Source organism: Taudactylus pleione, unplaced genomic scaffold, assembly GCF_031769625.1.
Source record: "Taudactylus pleione unplaced genomic scaffold, aTauple2 ptg001329l, whole genome shotgun sequence".
Lineage (NCBI taxonomy): Eukaryota > Metazoa > Chordata > Amphibia > Anura > Myobatrachidae > Taudactylus > Taudactylus pleione.
The window spans coordinates 896,752-914,759 of record NW_028285729.1 but is presented as its reverse complement, the minus strand read 5'-3'; the positions used below and the strand labels follow the sequence as shown (position 1 = coordinate 914,759).

Sequence of the window (18,008 nt, the reverse complement as noted above, 5' to 3'; positions counted from 1 at the left end):
GGTTAGGGTTAGTCACTAGGGGAGGGAGGGTTAGGATTAGGGTGCGGGGAGGGGGAGGTTAGGGTTAGTCACTAGGGGAGTAGGTTAGGGTTAGGCACTGGGGAGTGAGGGTGTTAGGATTAGGGTGCGGGGAGGGGGAGGTTAGGGTTAGTCACTAGGGGAGTAAGTTAGGGTTTGGCATCGGGGAGGGAGGGCATTAAGATTAGGGTGCGGGGAGGGGGAGGTTAGGGTTAGGCATCGGGGAGTGAGGGTGTTAGGATTAGGGTGCGGGGAGGGGGAGGTTAGGGTTAGTCACTAGGGGAGTAGGTTAGGGTTAGGCACTGGGGAGGGAGGGTGTTAGGATTAGGGTGCGGGAGGGGGAGGTTAGGGTTAGTCACTAGGGGAGGGAGGGTTAGGATTAGGGTGCGGGGAGGGGGAGGTTAGGGTTAGTCACTAGGGGAGTAGGTTAGGGTTAGGCACTGGGGAGTGAGGGTGTTAGGATTAGGGTGCGGGGAGGGGGAGGTTAGGGTTAGTCACTAGGGGAGTAGGTTAGGGTTAGGCACTGGGGAGGGAGGGTTAGGGTAGGTGTTATGGGGGAGACTTACCGTTAGTTGTTATGGGTGTCGGGATTCTGGCTGTCGGGATGTCGCTGTCGGTGTTCTGACCTGCTGCATCCCGACAGCCAGGATTTCATACCCATTCCGACAAACCATATTGCCAGGCAAAGGGGGCAGGTACCATGTTGCGATAATACGGCCTCTGCATGTACTGTAGCATAAAGGTGCTGGGCAGCTTTATTCCTGCACCGCAATATTTACACTTATGGCGCATACACACGGTCAGATTTTTCTGTCAGATCTGAACGATAACAATTTTAAAAACCGTTCAATCTTTCATATCTGAAATAAAATCTGACATGTGATCCTGCAACGATGATGGATGCGCGTTCCCGCATGTCCAATAACGATCTCTGACATCTGATGTGTTTACTGTCAGATTTGGACGATTTCATTCATTTAATACAGTCCAAAATCGTTCAGTCGTTCAAATCGCGCGTCTGACAGATCTGACCCCTTTAAAATAACCCTTTGTGTCTGTAGTCTTTTGTGCTCATCTCTTTGTGATCGGAGAGAAAACTAGTGGCCTCCGGTGTGTAACAAACAGGAGCAGGAGCACTGGCATCACTATTATACCTTAATAACGGAAATTATCCGAGGTCCGTTATAACATTTGGCAGAGCCCCACACTCCTTTCCTGTCCACCCCGAAACCGTCCCAGCTTCCCTCTGCTAGGTGTAGGTGTCAGGGACACAGTAACGGACGTGATCTTGTCTCTTTATTGTGAATCCGCGTGTAATGTGACCTCACCTATATCATTTGAATCCGTCTGTCATGTGATCCCGCCCCCAGCTCCAGGCTCCCAGCGTTAAGGGCTTCGACTTTGCCAAGCAGCATCTGGGCCAGCACAGTAAAGAGGAGATTCTGGTTGTTCACGAGCCTCCTCCCCCTGTTCTACACGGACCCCTCAAAGACTCCACCCCTTCCGAAAATGGCGACATCCCTACGCCAAAGTCCAAGGGCTCAGCTAAACCCAACAAGATCGGGCGGCATCGGGGCAGGTAAGAAAATGCAATCTGGAGCCGCAGACCTTTGTAATGACTTCCATTTCTACTAAATCTGCGTCATGTGGGCGACGCCTGGGCTGCAGCGGTAGCAGACGACTGATTGGTTGTCTGTAGTCCGGGTGACAGGTAAGTAATGAGCACTACATACAGGCCTGGGTCAGGTGCTTGTGTGCAGACCTCTATGGAAAATGCCACTTTGGTAGATACACCAGCAGACGGTGATCAATAATTGTGGTCCCTAGAAAATAATTGGTTGCAAGAAGTTACTAGCGCACAAGTTCATTATTCTTGTCGGTCTTCTTGTCATTTGGCAGTAGGGTCACCCCCTCAGACGCGGGATCCACCGCCAGCGAACCCTCTAGTGGAAAGGAATCGGGGGAGGATGAATCTCCGAGACCCTCGGCTCCTCCTCGTGAAATCCATCTGCGATCAACAGCCATGGGAGGTGAGTCTGGCCGCTGGCGTCGTGGCAAGATTGCCGTGCTTCCGCTTATTCCACTATGGAATACACCATAAATGGCCGCCTTACAGGCACCATAGCTGGATTCCCACCTTGTATATAATCACCTACCCATTCGCCATTTATACGCTCACTTACATGTATATCATTATAATGTACCTTACCCCATAGATAATCTTTACTAGCTCCGTGTAACGTGTTATGTCTCAGCAGAGATGCCCGTGTTGGGCACGGGGGCGGAGCAGCATTCTTCCGCATCCATATTTGAACATGTAGACCGGATGTCGCGCTCCTCTGAGGCCAGTCGGCGACTGCCCAGCAAAATCCAGCTGATCGCCATGCAGCCGATGGCCGCGCCACCATTGCATGGACTGTCTGTGGCTGAGCGGGAGGTGGAGGCTAACAAGATAAACCGAGAGGTGCGTTCACAGCACAGTGGTACAGTGCGGGGAGCAACCAGTCCATTATTTCATTCTAGAACGCCATGTAATGAAAAAGGGGCTAAATTGTGATCAAACAATCTTAAAAATGAAGAAACAGCGTCAGATTTGAATAGTAATTAGGAATGTTTGATTGAAATAAAAAAGCTATTTTTAGACGCAAATACGTCTAACGCTTAGCTATTGACGCTTTTTTAACAAGTTAAAAGCTTAAGGATGAAAATAGTTAATATTCCAGAGACATTTGTGAATTTTACTTCCTAGTAAAAAATTTTCTTTTTATCCTGATGTTTACAATTTTATTGTGTTTTTTAGCCATTGTAAAATGTTAAAGGGAATGATTTTGTCTGTCCGCGCAGATTCAGACAACTCTGCGACACAAGTCTGAGATCGAGCATCATCGCAATAAGATCAGACTTCGAGCCAAGCGCAGGGGACACTATGAGTTCCCCCTGGTGGACGTTGTGGGAATGACAGACACCAAGGAACGGCAGCGCATATATCGCAGGGCTCAGATGCAGTTTGATAAGATCCTGGATCCCGTGTTGGGTGTTCCCACTGTGTTCATAGAGCCGCGCAGGAGGTGAGATTGTAATCCCCTTACGGCCAGTGATACATGACCTACAACCTGTGAAACGCGCCTAAGCAATTTCTTGTACTATGAGTCCCAGCATGTCCTGTCAGCCAGAGCATGCTGGGATTTGCACTTCCATATCATGGTACAGATTAATTAATGGACCAGTTAATTGCTCCCAAGTGAGTGTGCTATGCGTTTTGGGACTTCCACCCCAATGCCGCTGTGGTTCACCCAACTGGAATATACAACAATAGCCAATTTATACGGATAATTTCTGAAACCACAACTGCAAAATTATATAAAACCATTCATTAAATTCTCATCACATAATTAGTATCTAAACATTGCAAACAGTTGCAAGTGACCTATATATTTATACAGTATATACAATTATATAAAAAATATCAAATATTACACTAAATATATTGGCTTAAGCGGCATCACACAAAAATATTACAGGGAGTAGAATATTAATGTGACCTATATATTTATACAGTCTATACAATAATAAAAAAAAATCAAATATTACACTAAATATATTGGCTTAAGCGGCGTCACACAAAAATATTACAGGGAGTAGAATATTAATGTGACCTATATATTTATACAGTATGTACAATTATATAAAATATATCAAATATTACGCTAAATATATTAGCTTAAGCAGCGTCACACAAAAATATTACAGGGAGTAGAATATTAATGTGACCTATATATTTATACAGTATATACAATTATATAAAAAATATCAAATATTACTCTAAATATATTGACTTGAGCGGCATCACACAAAAATATTACTGGGAGTAGAATATTAATGTGACCTATATATTTATGCAATATATACAACTATATAAAAAATATCAAATATTACACTGAATATATTGGCTTAAACGGCGTCACAAAAATATTACAGGGAGTAGAATATTAATGTGACTTATATATGTATACAGTATATACAATTATATAAAAATATCAAATATTACACTAAATATATTGGCTTAAGCGGCGTCACACAAAAATATTACAGGGAGTAGAATATTAATGTGACCTATATATATATACAGTATATACAATTATATAAAAAATATCAAATATTACACTAAATATATTGGCTTAAGCGGCGTCACACAAAAATATTACAGGGAGTAGAATATTAATGTGACCTATATATATATATACAGTATATACAATTATATAAAAAATATCAAATATTACACTAAATATTTTGGCTTAAGCGGCATCACACAAAAATATTACAGGGAGTAGAATATTAATGTGACCTATATATTTATACAGTATATACAATTATATAAAAAATATCAAATATTACACTAAATATTTTGGCTTAAGCGGCATCACACAAAAATATTACAGGGAGTAGAATATTAATGTGACCTATATATTTATACAGTATATACAATTATATAAAAAATATCAAATATTACACTAAATATATTGGCTTAAGCGGCGTCACACAAAAATATTACAGGGAGTAGAATATTAATGTGACCTATATATTTATACAGTATATACAATTATATAAAAAATATCAAATATTACACTAAATATATTGGCTTAAGCGGCGTCACACAAAAATATTACAGGGAATAGATTAATGTGACCTATATATTTATACAGTATATACAATTATATAAAAAATATCAAATATTACACTAAATATTTGGGCTTAAGCTGCGTCACACAAAAATATTACAGGGAGAAGAATATTAATGTGACCTATATATTTATACAGTATATACAATTATATAAAAAATATCAAATATTACACTAAATATATTGGCTTAAGCGGCGTCACACAAAAATATTACAGGGAATAGATTAATGTGACCTATATATTTATACAGTATATACAATTATATAAAAAATATCAAATATTACACTAAATATTTGGGCTTAAGCTGCGTCACACAAAAATATTACAGGGAGAAGAATATTAATGTGACCTATATATTTATACAGTATATACAATTATATAAAAAATATCAAATATTACACTAAATATTTTGGCTTAAGCGGCGTCACACAAAAATATTACAGGGAGTAGAAAATTAATGTGACCTATACAGTGAGGGCCCATTTTATTAACATGCCGAAGCGTTCTGTACATTCTGTTTTAGTGCAGAATAATCTGTTCTCCTGGGGAAGTGATGGGTTTGTGGAACAAAACTGACGTCGTCCGCGGAGCTGCAGAATTTGTCACCTCCTGATGGGAGGAGCTGGGCGGATAAGGGCGAGCAGCAAGAACACTACATTTCATTTTAAGTTTGATAGACACATATATTAAAATTAGACCTTCACTGAACTGCAAAACAAAAAGATGAAGAGAATTGATAGATTTATAATTTGCATCATAACTGTCATTAGTGGGGTTCACAGACTTCATTACACAGTTAGTGCACTTTATATGACTGAAGATTGCGGCTATTTATTTCTCTATGGTGGCTACATGCGGGTGTGCCCGGACCCCCTTCTGATAAATAACACTGTGCACAGGGAGATAACATTTGAGATATTTGATCATCTGTAGAGTGATAATAGCGCAGGTCCCGTCCGCTGATTGCGCTTTTTCTAAAGACCGTCATCAAGTCTTTTTCATATACTTTACATTGTTTCAAAAACAATTGAAATATAAACATGTTATCAGCTGCCGTGATTAATTAACATCTACTTATTCTCAGCTCGCGGGCGAGACGCTCTCCCAAGCAGCGGCGCAAGCAGCAGGGGTCCTCAAGCCCCCCAGATGCAGACAGAGACCGGTTAATTACAACGGACAGCGACGGTACCTACAAAAGACCACCGGGTGTCAGTAACTCTGCCTATGTGGTAAGCATGAGGACCTTATTGCCCTTGTATTCTGGTCACCCCTACTTATTGGCTTCATGGTCTCTCAGAGACAGATCGACCCAGATCCAAACTCTTATGCTACAAACACACGGGCATTATTAGAACTGCATTACAGCACACGTAAACACGCATGGAAACTGTGTGGCATGTGATGCACGCTTAGATGTGTTTGCAGCTATGTTCAGTCTGTGTTTTTTTAAATATGTTTTTATAACAAATCCGGGATAGATCATTGTTATGTCATTATGAATATGTAAAGGCATCATGTTGCATTTACAATGTTTTCAATTGTGTTGACGCGTTTCAGATTTAATGACGCGGAACAAGGAAAGTGTAACACAGCATAGCTCATTGCAAGTGGAAGTCTCATGAAACACCAATATGGATGGTTCCCTTTGGTACAATATTGTGGGGTAGATGTAAGCCCTGGAAAGTGATAAATTGAACAGTGATGAACTACTAACCAATCATCTCCTAACTGTCATTTTTCAAACAGCCTGTATAACATTACAGTTAGGAGCTGAGTGGCTGGTAGTTTATTACTTTCCGATTGCTCACTTTCCAGAGCTTAGTACATTTCCCCCCAATGATTGTTACCATCGCATCCATTTGCATGTACTAAATCAACGTTAATGACACGTTACATGCATGTTTTTTTTCGCCAGTGGTTACGTTGTCGTAGTCGCGTCACGGCTAAATTCTACTCCGTGCTTTATCTCCGCAGTCTGACCCCGATCTCCCCTCTGATAATCCCACCCCACTGTCTGATCTGGGCAAGTACCCCGGCTCTCCCCCGCACATGCCGCCCCCTGCCCAGTATGTGGCCCCACAGCCTTCCATTGAAGAGGTTCGTCAAACCATGCAGTCTCTGCTGGACGATGCCTTCGCACTGGTGGCCCCCAGCAGCCAGGGGCCCGGGCCGATACCTTCAGGAAACACAATGGGGCAGCAGCCGGTCAGCAGTATCCCTGCCCGCTCAGGCCGGGGGACTACGCCTTGGGGGGGACAGTATCCCCAACATCCAACCTCCCACTTCAATGTAAGTAATGGGACTATCCTCTGTTGATCAGTGTCATTTAGTATGTGATTTGTATAATATAATATTTCAGTATGTGACTCGTACATTATATTGTTATTTCAGTATGTGACTCGTACATTATATTGTTGTTTCAGTACGTGACTCGTACATTATATTGTTATTTCAGTATGTGACTCGTACATTATATTGTTATTTCAGTATGTGACTCGTACATTATATTGTTATTTCAGTATGTGACTCGTACATTATATTGTTACTTCAGTAGTGACTCGTACATTATATTGTTATTTCAGTATGTGACTCGTACATTATATTGTTATTTCAGTATGTGACTCGTACATTATATTGTTATTTCAGTATGTGACTCGTACATTATATTGTTATTTCAGTATGTGACTCTTACATTATATTGTTACTTCAGTAGTGACTCGTACATTATATTGTTGTTTCAGTACGTGACTCGTACATTATATTGTTATTTCAGTATGTGACTCGTACATTATATTGTTATTTCAGTATGTGACTCGTACATTATATTGTTATTTCAGTATGTGACTCGTACATTATATTGTTATTTCAGTATGTGACTCGTACATTATATTGTTATTTCAGTATGTGACTCGTACATTATATTGTTATTTCAGTATGTGACTCGTACATTATATTGTTATTTCAGTATGTGACTCGTACATTATATTGTTATTTCAGTATGTGACTCGTACATTATATTGTTATTTCAGTATGTGACTCGTACATTATATTGTTATTTCAGTATGTGACTCGTACATTATATTGTTATTTCAGTAGTGACTCGTACATTATATTGTTTTACCCACCAGTGATGGGGATAACACGGGGAATTTCAGTAGTGATGGAGTTAACACGGGTCATGCAGGCTCCTGGCCCATTTTACTAGATACACCCAGATGCCCTAAAATACTATATACGGACATACCGTACAGGGGATACATTGCAGCCAATGAGCTTCTGTAATTAATAAATGTAACTGTGGATGGGGAGGGAAATGATTTATTCAATCTGCAGTGAGTCTGCCAGGTCTCAGCACATTGGCTCTGACTGATCACATGATCTCAGGGTCACAGGAACTCCGCTCATATAGATGATGCTTAAGGCTTTATAGGTACCGGAAGGACACGGAGGGAGAAAAGCTAAAGATAAGAGAGAGGCATCCCTGCAATCTGGAGCAGACATATGGAATATGTGGCTTTTACAGGCATCGTGGAACTGCAATTACCAGCATGTCCTGCTAGCTAGTGGTTGGCAGAGATTGCTGGGCTTCTTAGTTCCACTATGTCTGGCAAACAGGACCATGATTGGCCAGCAATATGCAAAATATTAACAGCGATCTGTTTTTCTTGCCTTTCAGAGATTTCGGGAATATGGGGCGGTCCAGTCCTCTGCTCCAAGTCTTCTAACAAGGTAATGACATTGGTGGATGGAATGAGAGTTTAGGACAGCAGGGGGCAGCACATAGTTGTCTAATGATCTATCAGTGTATTCACGTTTCCTTCACATATCTCAGTATGGCTCTTGACCAACCAATCGTAATTGGAACAGCCATGGGAGCGAAGGATTCTGGGTAGCGATACAATAATATGGCATTTCCATGTTAATATATCAGCCGTATAGACTAGAGGCAACTTCAGCACCTGCCTGATCCATCTTGCCTGTCAGTATGTACTCTGCACACAGGTCCTGCCCTCCTATGTCACATGACCAGTGCAGGAAAATGGACAGGTACAATCCCTCTCATCTTTACCTAGTGGAGGCAGCCATTTTGTCGGTTGTGTCAATACTCATGAGAATCACGGCTGTCAATCCACTAGGAGCCAGCGGCCGATGAATGACGCACCTCAGCGGTGCCACTATTTGTATTCTCTGTATTGGATATTCCCACAAACAGCGACATCTGCTCTGCGCAGGTGACAGGTGCGTTTTGCGGCACATTTTGTAGGGAAATTCATCTATTTGGTAACGTTTGCATTAGATGACTTTTTTCGTTTAACTACAGAACTTTTGGGGGTGTTGCGCAGAAACATGTTGTACACTTTTATTGTCCTTTAAATGTACGGCATCCATTGCAAAACAGACAGAAGCATAAGTGCGTTCAGTTACCCAGAATGCACTTGATGTTGGTGAGCGGTGTCTGGAAAATTCCTGGAGGTGCCGTTAGTAGTGGGGTTAATGAACTGGCAAGGTCGGTCATGTCGGTCACGGCACAGTGAGTTTGGAGCTGTGCTCCTACACTGATTCTCTACAGAGATTGATCAGCGCTATGTAACATAACAGCCTGTTACCTTCATCTCTGCCGTCCTGATCCAGCTCAGCTCCTGGAGCCCCCTCCTCTGTCCCACACCCCCATGTCTACTACTTATGGTGCATGTTCTGTGTGTAACCCTCAGGCATGAAATAAGACTCTAGCAAATCTTTGTAGTAAGTTCCTTAGATCTGATACATAACTATGTATGTTAGTAACTCACATTCAGGGAAAAAACACACACAAATCAATATAAGTTACAATGGTGTTCCGCAACAACAGGCTGCGGAATATGCCGATGTGCAGAACATATTGAGGTTTGCTCTGATCTTGTGGTTCTTTTTCCCCATTAGACAATTAAATTTGTTTCATGAACTCATTTTGTGTGAATCACCTATTACGAGCTGCATCCCCACAGTTTTATAACCTGTCCCCACGAAATGAGAATGTAGGGAGATAGAAGAGAGAGAGATTTGGGGGGAGGGGGGGGCAGATGAGAGAGATAGGGGGATACGTGGGACAGACGAGGGGGTGGGTAGAGATAAAATAGACACATGGGGACACGTGGAGGCATAAGGCTTTAGAAACATAGGGGGAGACATGAGGCTGGAGAAACACAGGGGAGGACATGAGCCTGGAGGGACACATGGAGAAGCATAAGGCTTTAGAGACATAGGGGAGACATGAGGCTGGAGAGATATAGGGAAGGACATGAGGCTGGAGAGACACAGGGAAGGACATGAAGCTGGAGAGACACAGTGAGACATGAGGCTGAGGAGATACGGTGAGACCTGAGGCTGGAGGGGCACAGGGTGAGACATGAGTCTGGGGAGACATGAGACTGGAGAGACACAAGGTGAGACAGACTGGAGTGACACACGTTGAGACATGAGGCTGGAGAGACACAGGGTGAGACATGAGGTTGGAGAGACACGGGGAGACATGAGGCTTCAGAGACACAGGGTGAGGTATAAGGCTTCAGAGACATAGGGGGAGACATGCGGCTGGAGAAACAGGGGAGACATGAGGCTGGAGAGACAAGGGGGAGGTCTAAGGCTTCAGAGATATAGGGGGAGATGTGGCTGGAGAGACACGGAGACATAAGGCTGGAGAGACACAGGTGTAGACATGAGGCTGGAGAGACACAATATGGAGCACGAGGCTGGAGAGACACACATGGGGCACGAGGCTGGAGAGACACATGGGGTACGAGACTGGAGAGACACATGGGGAACGAGGTTGGAGAGACACATGGGGCATGAGGTTGGAGAGACACACATGGGGCACGAGACTGAAGAGACACACATGGGGGCATGTGGCTGGAGAGACACAGGGCTTTAGGTTATAGAAAACATTGAGGGATGGGGCTGGAGAGACTCAGAGGAGATAAGGCTATGCACAGTATAGAGTACAAGCTACTTGCCACATTTTTGCATAACAGTGATTGGCCCTTGGAGGGGAGCTGTATTATATCTTCTAAAGAGGACAGATGGAGAAGTTCCCCACAGTAGCCAATCAGCTTCCAGCTATAATTTATAGAATGTACTAGATAAATGATATGTGTAATCTGATTGGTTGCTGTGGGCAGCTTCTTCACTGGTTTGATGGCTTGGTACATGTCCCCCCTCAGTCCCTTTACTGCAGCTGAACCCTGTCCTCCTATTTCTACTCCTCCCGTGACCTCAGATCTATAATGATAGGGGAGATTTTTGTGCTTGTATTATAGAACACAGGACTAATGAGAGATGGGGTCTAACTGCAATAGAGCTGAGAGGTAGGAATGTATAATGCCTCTCTCAGTGCCTCCTTTCCGTCTCTCCTCAGGAGCCCGGGGTTTGGCTCGGGGTTCCTGCTCCCAGCAGAGGTGCAGCAGTCAGAGGCTCTGCAGGGAGACGCGCAGTATCCCTCCCATACCTACCAGGAGGACTTACCGTCAGTAGCCAGACCCCGCCCCCTAGGCAGCAATTCAGGTAATGCCGCTCTCTGTGGGAGATAAGCCCCTATCTGTGAATGATGGCGTTCTGCTCCTGGGTATCCTGGCCTTCAGTTATTCAGCTTCTGTCTCCTCTCTAGCTTCGGATTTGCTGCAATAATGTTTCACAATTCCATGTGGTTGAAATTTAAATGTATCTCTCTCAAAAGGCTCCGCCCAGATCCACCAGCTGACCCAGGTGGGCATTGCCAGCCGAATGGGGGCTCAATCCACAGACCTGGCATCTAACAGGTCCGGGCAGCCGTCCGGGGGTCCTGGCTGGTCCTCGTACTATAACCACGATGAGGAGAACGCAAGGAATGTCCTTCACAGAGACGCGGTAAGTTAGCGGGCAGGAGGATGGTGGAGTAATGCCGTATTTACAGGGTGCATGAGTAATGTCCTCAAACATACGCCCCTCTGTAAGTCACTTGTGATCAGGCCCCTAAAGCCTCCTTATACTGCTATATGAATCCCACACAATGCCCTCCCGAGTCTCCAGATCATACGTTACTCTTCCAGCAGCTTTAGGATGAGGGAGTCATGACCCCCTACGTTCTAGAGGACAGGGCAGTCATTTATTCACAGAACTTTCATTAAACTCTGCCTCTTTTCCAGGGTCCCACACACGGCGCCCAGGATTACGGAACCCCCGAAATGTACTTGGTGAACAGAGGTCCTAATCGTCCGCCGCCGCCATCACACCTCCCCCCATCCATCTGTTACCCCTCCGGGTCTGCCGAGGACGTCCACCTGGGTCATTCCTCCGCCTCCCTCATCAAGGCCATCCGGGAAGAGCTCCTGCGTCTCTCCCAGAAACAGGCGGTAGCGAGCACCTACCACAGCTGATAGGGGCTGCGCTCAGCTGGTGTAATGTCCGCTTCCTATGGAAGCCAGAGCTTCGGGCTGAAGGGTGTGAGGGGTAGCCGGCACTGTAAGAGATGAGCGCACGAAACGCGTGACCAAACATTTTTACAGCTGGATGAGTCAGCAACACAGGCCACCTCGGGTGTAGCGGGTATCGGGCCCAGATAACGGGCATATCAATCCTGCCAGCACAATGAGTCAGACCTGCATGTTAGGATCCAAGAGCTTACAATCGCATTGAGCCGAGAACACACATTGCCGGCAACAGTTATCCTGATAGAGCAGAGTTTGGCGGCTCTGTGTGACGTGAATTACAAAAAGGGCTACATTTTTTTAATTATTGATGTCCAGGTGAGTACACGGCTGCATACATGTTATAAGTATGTGCTTGTGGGCCGAACACTACAAAACATCATGTGATATCATAGTCTACTGAAGATAGCAAAAAGCCTTGGAGGGGCCGGATCTGCCCTTCAGGGACCCATGTAAGGGTAAAACATCTTTTGTAACATAATTGATCTTTTTTTGTTCACTCCCTAATTTGCGACTCTGTTGGACGACAGCTAAAATTATGGTGAGCAGCAGTAAATGACCCCTCAATAGCTAGACAAGAAGGTATCTCATACCCCATGCTGTACTTCACCATAAGTATACTAATTAGTACGACAGAAATTCTGACTGTCATCCATTCTTTGTCCCTTAAGTATGAAAATAAAACGAAATAATAAAAAGAAATAAACTCTTTAATCTTTTAATACAAAAAATATATATTTTTTTTTTACGAACTAGACTTATAAGTCTTCTAATAACAACTTTTTTGAAACACAATCGTTAGTAAAAATTTAAACTTACGAACAATTACTAATAATTAAAATAAACTTAATCGGCTCTTAATGAGGTCACTCTTGGCTGACAATGGTGGGTACACACTGGGCGATTAAAGTGGACGACTGAACGATATCGTTATCGTTCAGTCGTCCACTTTATCGTCCATTTTTAACCCCAAAACGAATGATAACGACGACGCGCGTTCCCGCGGGTCGTTCGTCATCATCGTTCATCGGGCTGACATGCAGGCCAGCCTGACGATCTCGTCAGGTTGCTGCATGTTGCGGAATGGGGGAGAGAGCCCGGCGATGAACGATATCGTTAATGATATCGTTCAGCGGCTGTGCTCAATGTCATGAACGACACTGAGCGCAGCCTGCCGGGGACAACACTACACGATATCGCTCAGGGAGCATATCGTGTAGTGTGTACGCACCTTTTGGCAGGTGCGGAACCAGGTGGTGTATGAGATTCCCAGCACTTTACACACGTGTACTCGCTGCGCTGGCGCTCACCCGCACTAAACCGGGTCACTACACAAACTGGCAACGTCGCAACTCCAGCTGCATGAAACGGCAACTTGCGAGCAGTATTTTTTAAAAAAAGTTATAGGAGGTTAAACCTTGCTGGGGTATATCACGCCCCACTTAGTTCACGGAAGGGAGAGTAAATAGGCTTCTTTAGGCGTCATCTGCAGCGGTTATATAGCTGGCGTAGTGTAGGACTAGACTGAGTGGGCTCAGGGTTCCTGAATGCCCGGCATGTGAAAAGGCATTTTTGGTAGCGGGGAGCAGGGGGCTTTTTATCCACTTAAAAAGAACATTTCTAAGTTCATTTTTAAATCATAATAGAAGTATAACTTCTAATATATTTTAATCCAAAAATGTTTAATCAGGTGATAATGTAGCTTTAGAAACCGGAAATTGGGCTGTGTTGGGTGCTACACCCTCATTACTGATCTCCCTCATCCTAAACACATTTCTGGGGTCACATTCTCTTACACAGTACTACTTCCAGGAAAGCCGCAAGGGACAAGTAATACTTGAAAAGATGATTTTACACTGCGTTTCTGCAGTGTAAAATCATCTTTTCAAGTATTACTTGTCCCTTGCGGCTTTCCTGGAAGTAGTACTGTGTAAGAGAATGTGACCCCAGAAATGTGTTTAGGATGAGGGAGATCATAACCATGAATATTAAGGAGACATTTAGAAACCGGACGTGTTTTACTGAAAGGCACCAGACAGTGTAACTAGCGGGGTGGTTGGAGAGATAATGGGCCTGATTCAGACCCACTCGCGAGCGGCTGTCCGCTCGCAAGTGGGTCGATGGTGTGCACTGAGCATGCGCACGACGGAGGGAGCTCCGTCGTGCGCATGCGCCAGACGCGACGAGCGAAGGAAAGTCCTTCGCTCGTTGTGTCTGATCAAAGGGGGCGTGCTGTCGATGTTGATTGACAGCACGCCCCCTTTGGTGGGCGTGCCGGGGGCGTGCCTCCCTGACGGGGGCGTTCCTAAGGGAACGCCTACCGTCAGAAGCCGGCCCACTGACATCACTAGTGATGTCAGTGGGAGTGATTTTGGCTCTGATAGAGCCAAAATCACTCCGGGCCTTGCGGTTGAAAACCTCAACCGCAGGCTCCGGCTCGCAGTTTCGATGGTCGCGATGGTCACGACCATCGCGGCCATCAAACTGCACGCTCGTATAGGCTGTGGGTGGTGACCCACAGCTATACGAGCGTACAGGAGGACGCTCCATAGTTATGGAGGCCAGCCCTCATTCAGAGCGTGCGCTCTGCTCAGAGCGTACGGCTCTGAATGAGGGCCAATGTTTTGTAGGTTTTAGTTTGATTTTAATCGGCAGTGTCAGGGTTAAATTTCCCGTTCATAACGAGATACACGCACGGAGTAACGGGTATCTGAGAGATGCGCGCGGTTGGACCGTAATTGCAAGGTGTTTGGAGTGCAGTGAAGGGTTTAGGGAAGAGTAGTAGATTGGGGGGGGGGGGGTGAGCCTCCCAGGCAGAAGGGGGCACAGTAACAGAATTGGGCAGTGAGATGGGACATGACATTAAGGCTTAAGAATAGAACAGGTTCCAGATGTGGGAGGGAATGAGGGAGATTGTGCCGGCCTGGGAGCGACTTGTTTGTGGTTATAAATGACATGTTTCATTATAAATCAAGACAGGGCTGAGCGTACAGCATAAGAGCGTATTCCCTTATTATTCAGTGGCTGCTGAGATACAGCTCTCATCCAGGTGCCGCCTGGGGACGGCGAGGTCAGAGCTCAGTATATTTAGGGAGTGCATTATCCCCCTGCCTTATAAACCATCGCTGTGACTGTATCTCCATTGGTGAAAGGTTTGCATATCCCTGTCTATAGATAAGGTATGAAAATCCAAAATAAACACACTTCCGGGTGGTGCTATTCATGTGCTGGCTCTTTAATGCTTATTTACTAAACGGCAGCTTTGCAAAGATACCGATTATCAGCGCTGTTACACGCAGAAGGTAAATCAGCGATATTATTACGTGTAAAACCTGGTATGTTTTGGTCAAAAATACCACAGTTGTTGGCATTGAAAAGCTTCCGTGTAGTAAATTGACCTCTCTGAGTCAATTCTATTGGGCTTGTATATTTAAAATCTCAATTAGGTTTTCAAGGGGGCTGGGAATAATTCATGGAAGCAGGACGGCTCCCAGGCCGCGCTCCTAAATCCTCCCGTCCGCACTTTACACAAAGCGCGTCACGCAGACTGAGCTGGAAATAAGTCATACCCACGGGGAGCGGCCGTACAGAGAAGGGCCAGGTGTTCTCTGCAGTCACGGGACAGACCACGGACACGAGGATAACAGCGCACGCCTTCATGCATCAGCGCTGGTGCGTACTACATGGCCGCTCTCTACTGTATAGCCATCATCGGTCCCCAGTGTTATTGCAGTCTGAGCTCACCTTTGTGGGCGTGTGTCTCTGAGGCTGCTGCGTTACCCCGGTATTCCTGACTCGTGCTGGTGACAGGTACAACACGCCAGCATTCAAAATGTCGGCAGGTACATGATCTCAACACCCAATTTTCAGACTCTTTCTATTGTCAATATTTTCGAGTGTGTCGACCATGTAGAAATGCCAGTCAACAGTAGGGTGTCGATCTTTTGACTGTCGACATTGCGATTGCTGACAGGCTACATACCCCCGGCTTATCTCACAATGCCTGATGTTGCTGACCCAACCAGCAATGGGAGGGTTAATTTAAGGTGCTAGTTTGACACAGCAATATACAATCTACAACGACTGTTCTGTATCTGGGTGTTGACACATCGTCTGATCATTGACTTGTCGGCTTCTGTTAAATCCGTTATCCGGGCCCCAAACACACTGACATCCCGCGTGTTACAGTCAAGGAACCAACACTTTGCTGGGGGATTCTGCGATTATTCACCATGCGGGAAAATCGAAAAAGGGCGAGGAAATGGCAACTTCAAAGCAAAAGGTTTATTTGTAATGGAACAGAACATTTTGTAATAACAAAAATTAATCCCAGCAGCATTTCCTGGCGTTCCCCATTTTCCTGCGGTACGAAGTGCTGGTCTCTCGGGCTGTGATGGGGTTAAACCCTGGAAAGCGCTGTGACCGGGCCCATGAAGTGTGTGTGTGTGTTGTTATTGGCTGGTTACAGGTCTATAGTTCCATAAACACAACTTTGTATGTAAAAGTTTTTGTCGTTTTCTGTTTCGTGTTTTTTTTTGGGTGGGGCGGGGGGGCTGGCGGGACCAGCCCAGGGGAGGAAATTTGCTGTGATCTCAGTTTTTTCGAGATGTGATTTTTTTTATTTTTATTTTTTCCAATGTTAGGATGTTTTTCTGTTTTTTTTTTTTTATTATGTGCACGTGTGCGGGGGTGGGGGTGGGGGGTCGGTTAGACACGGGGGTCTCTCGGCTGGTGATTGTGTCACTCAGTGACTGGTGCATGTTATAAATGAGCAAAATAATAATAAAAAAAATTTAAAACATTCTCACCGATGGTCCAATGATTTCAGATTGTATTTCCAGTTAGTATTTCTTCATCATGAAAACGGCTCTTCATATTATTACTGCAATACTGTGAGAATTTGATACAAATCATGTACAGAGGTTCGAGGTCCGTTTATTTAAAAGGCGCTATTTGCACACAGTGGGGGCTGCCATTTTGTGGACAGACCCTATATTCAGCCTATCCGTTTGCAGGGAGCTAGTGACATCACTGAAGCTCAAACAGATGTCGCTAATGAATTGATGGCTTGCCTGTACTATAAGCGTAGCTCATTAAGTGGATTTCATGTGTCATGTTGCTGTTAATCACTTCAGTTGATTTAAATTGAATTAAAACTTTGAATTGAAGCAACATTCTGAGAGAATAAATCACTGAAAATAATGTGTATATATATATATATATATATATATATACTGGTTACCTAAATATATACAGATGTGTTCTCATACATCTAGCCTCAGTACTTGCGTGGCATTAGTGAGCCACCAGGTCCAGGAGTGTGAATATGACGCACCAGCAGATTGTGCTGAGTAATGTGATATGTGATACCTGTATATCTGTGTGCTCCTGAGTCTGTATATGGGAGACTGCGCTGAGTAATGTGATATGTGACACCTGTATATATCTGTGTGCTCCTGAGTCTGTATATGGGAGACTGCGCTGAGTAATGTGATATGTGACACCTGTATATCTGTGTGCTCCTGAGTCTGTATATGGGAGACTGCGCTGAGTAATGTGATATGTGACACCTGTATATCTGTGTGCTCCTGAGTCTGTATATGGGAGACTGAGCTGAGTAATGTGATACCTGTATATCTGTGTGCTCCTCAGTCTGTATATGGGAGACTGCGCTGAGTAATGTGATATGTGACACCTGTATATCTGTGTGCTCCTGAGTCTGTATATGGGAGACTGAGCTGAGTAATGTGATACCTGTATATCTGTGTGCTCCTCAGTCTGTATATGGGAGACTGCGGTGAGTAATGTGATATGTGACACCTGTATAACTGTGTGCTCCTGAGTCTCTATGGGAGACTGCGCTGAGTAATG

The 18,008-nt window shown here is 44.5% G+C and overlaps 1 protein-coding gene across 2 annotated transcripts in view; it reads left to right on the top strand.

Moving 5' to 3' along the window:
- KIAA1549 (KIAA1549 ortholog) overlaps positions 1-13,049 on the top strand; it is a 118,949-nt gene extending 105,900 nt beyond the window's left edge. Inside the window, exons 11-20 of one of the 2 annotated variants that reach the window (XM_088463171.1) lie at positions 1,389-1,597; positions 1,918-2,048; positions 2,277-2,482; positions 2,863-3,086; positions 5,783-5,927; positions 6,673-6,987; positions 8,375-8,427; positions 11,090-11,235; positions 11,408-11,577; positions 11,856-13,049. In XM_088463171.1, the coding sequence (XP_088319297.1) occupies positions 1,389-1,597; positions 1,918-2,048; positions 2,277-2,482; positions 2,863-3,086; positions 5,783-5,927; positions 6,673-6,987; positions 8,375-8,427; positions 11,090-11,235; positions 11,408-11,577; positions 11,856-12,086 (1,830 nt within the window). In that variant the 3' untranslated portion in view covers positions 12,087-13,049. Of the gene's footprint in view, positions 1-1,388; positions 1,598-1,917; positions 2,049-2,273; positions 2,483-2,862; positions 3,087-5,782; positions 5,928-6,672; positions 6,988-8,374; positions 8,428-11,089; positions 11,236-11,407; positions 11,578-11,855 lie in introns of both variants that reach the window. The other variant, XM_088463170.1, reaches the window with a different exon arrangement.
- Positions 13,050-18,008: the final 4,959 nt, after the last annotated feature.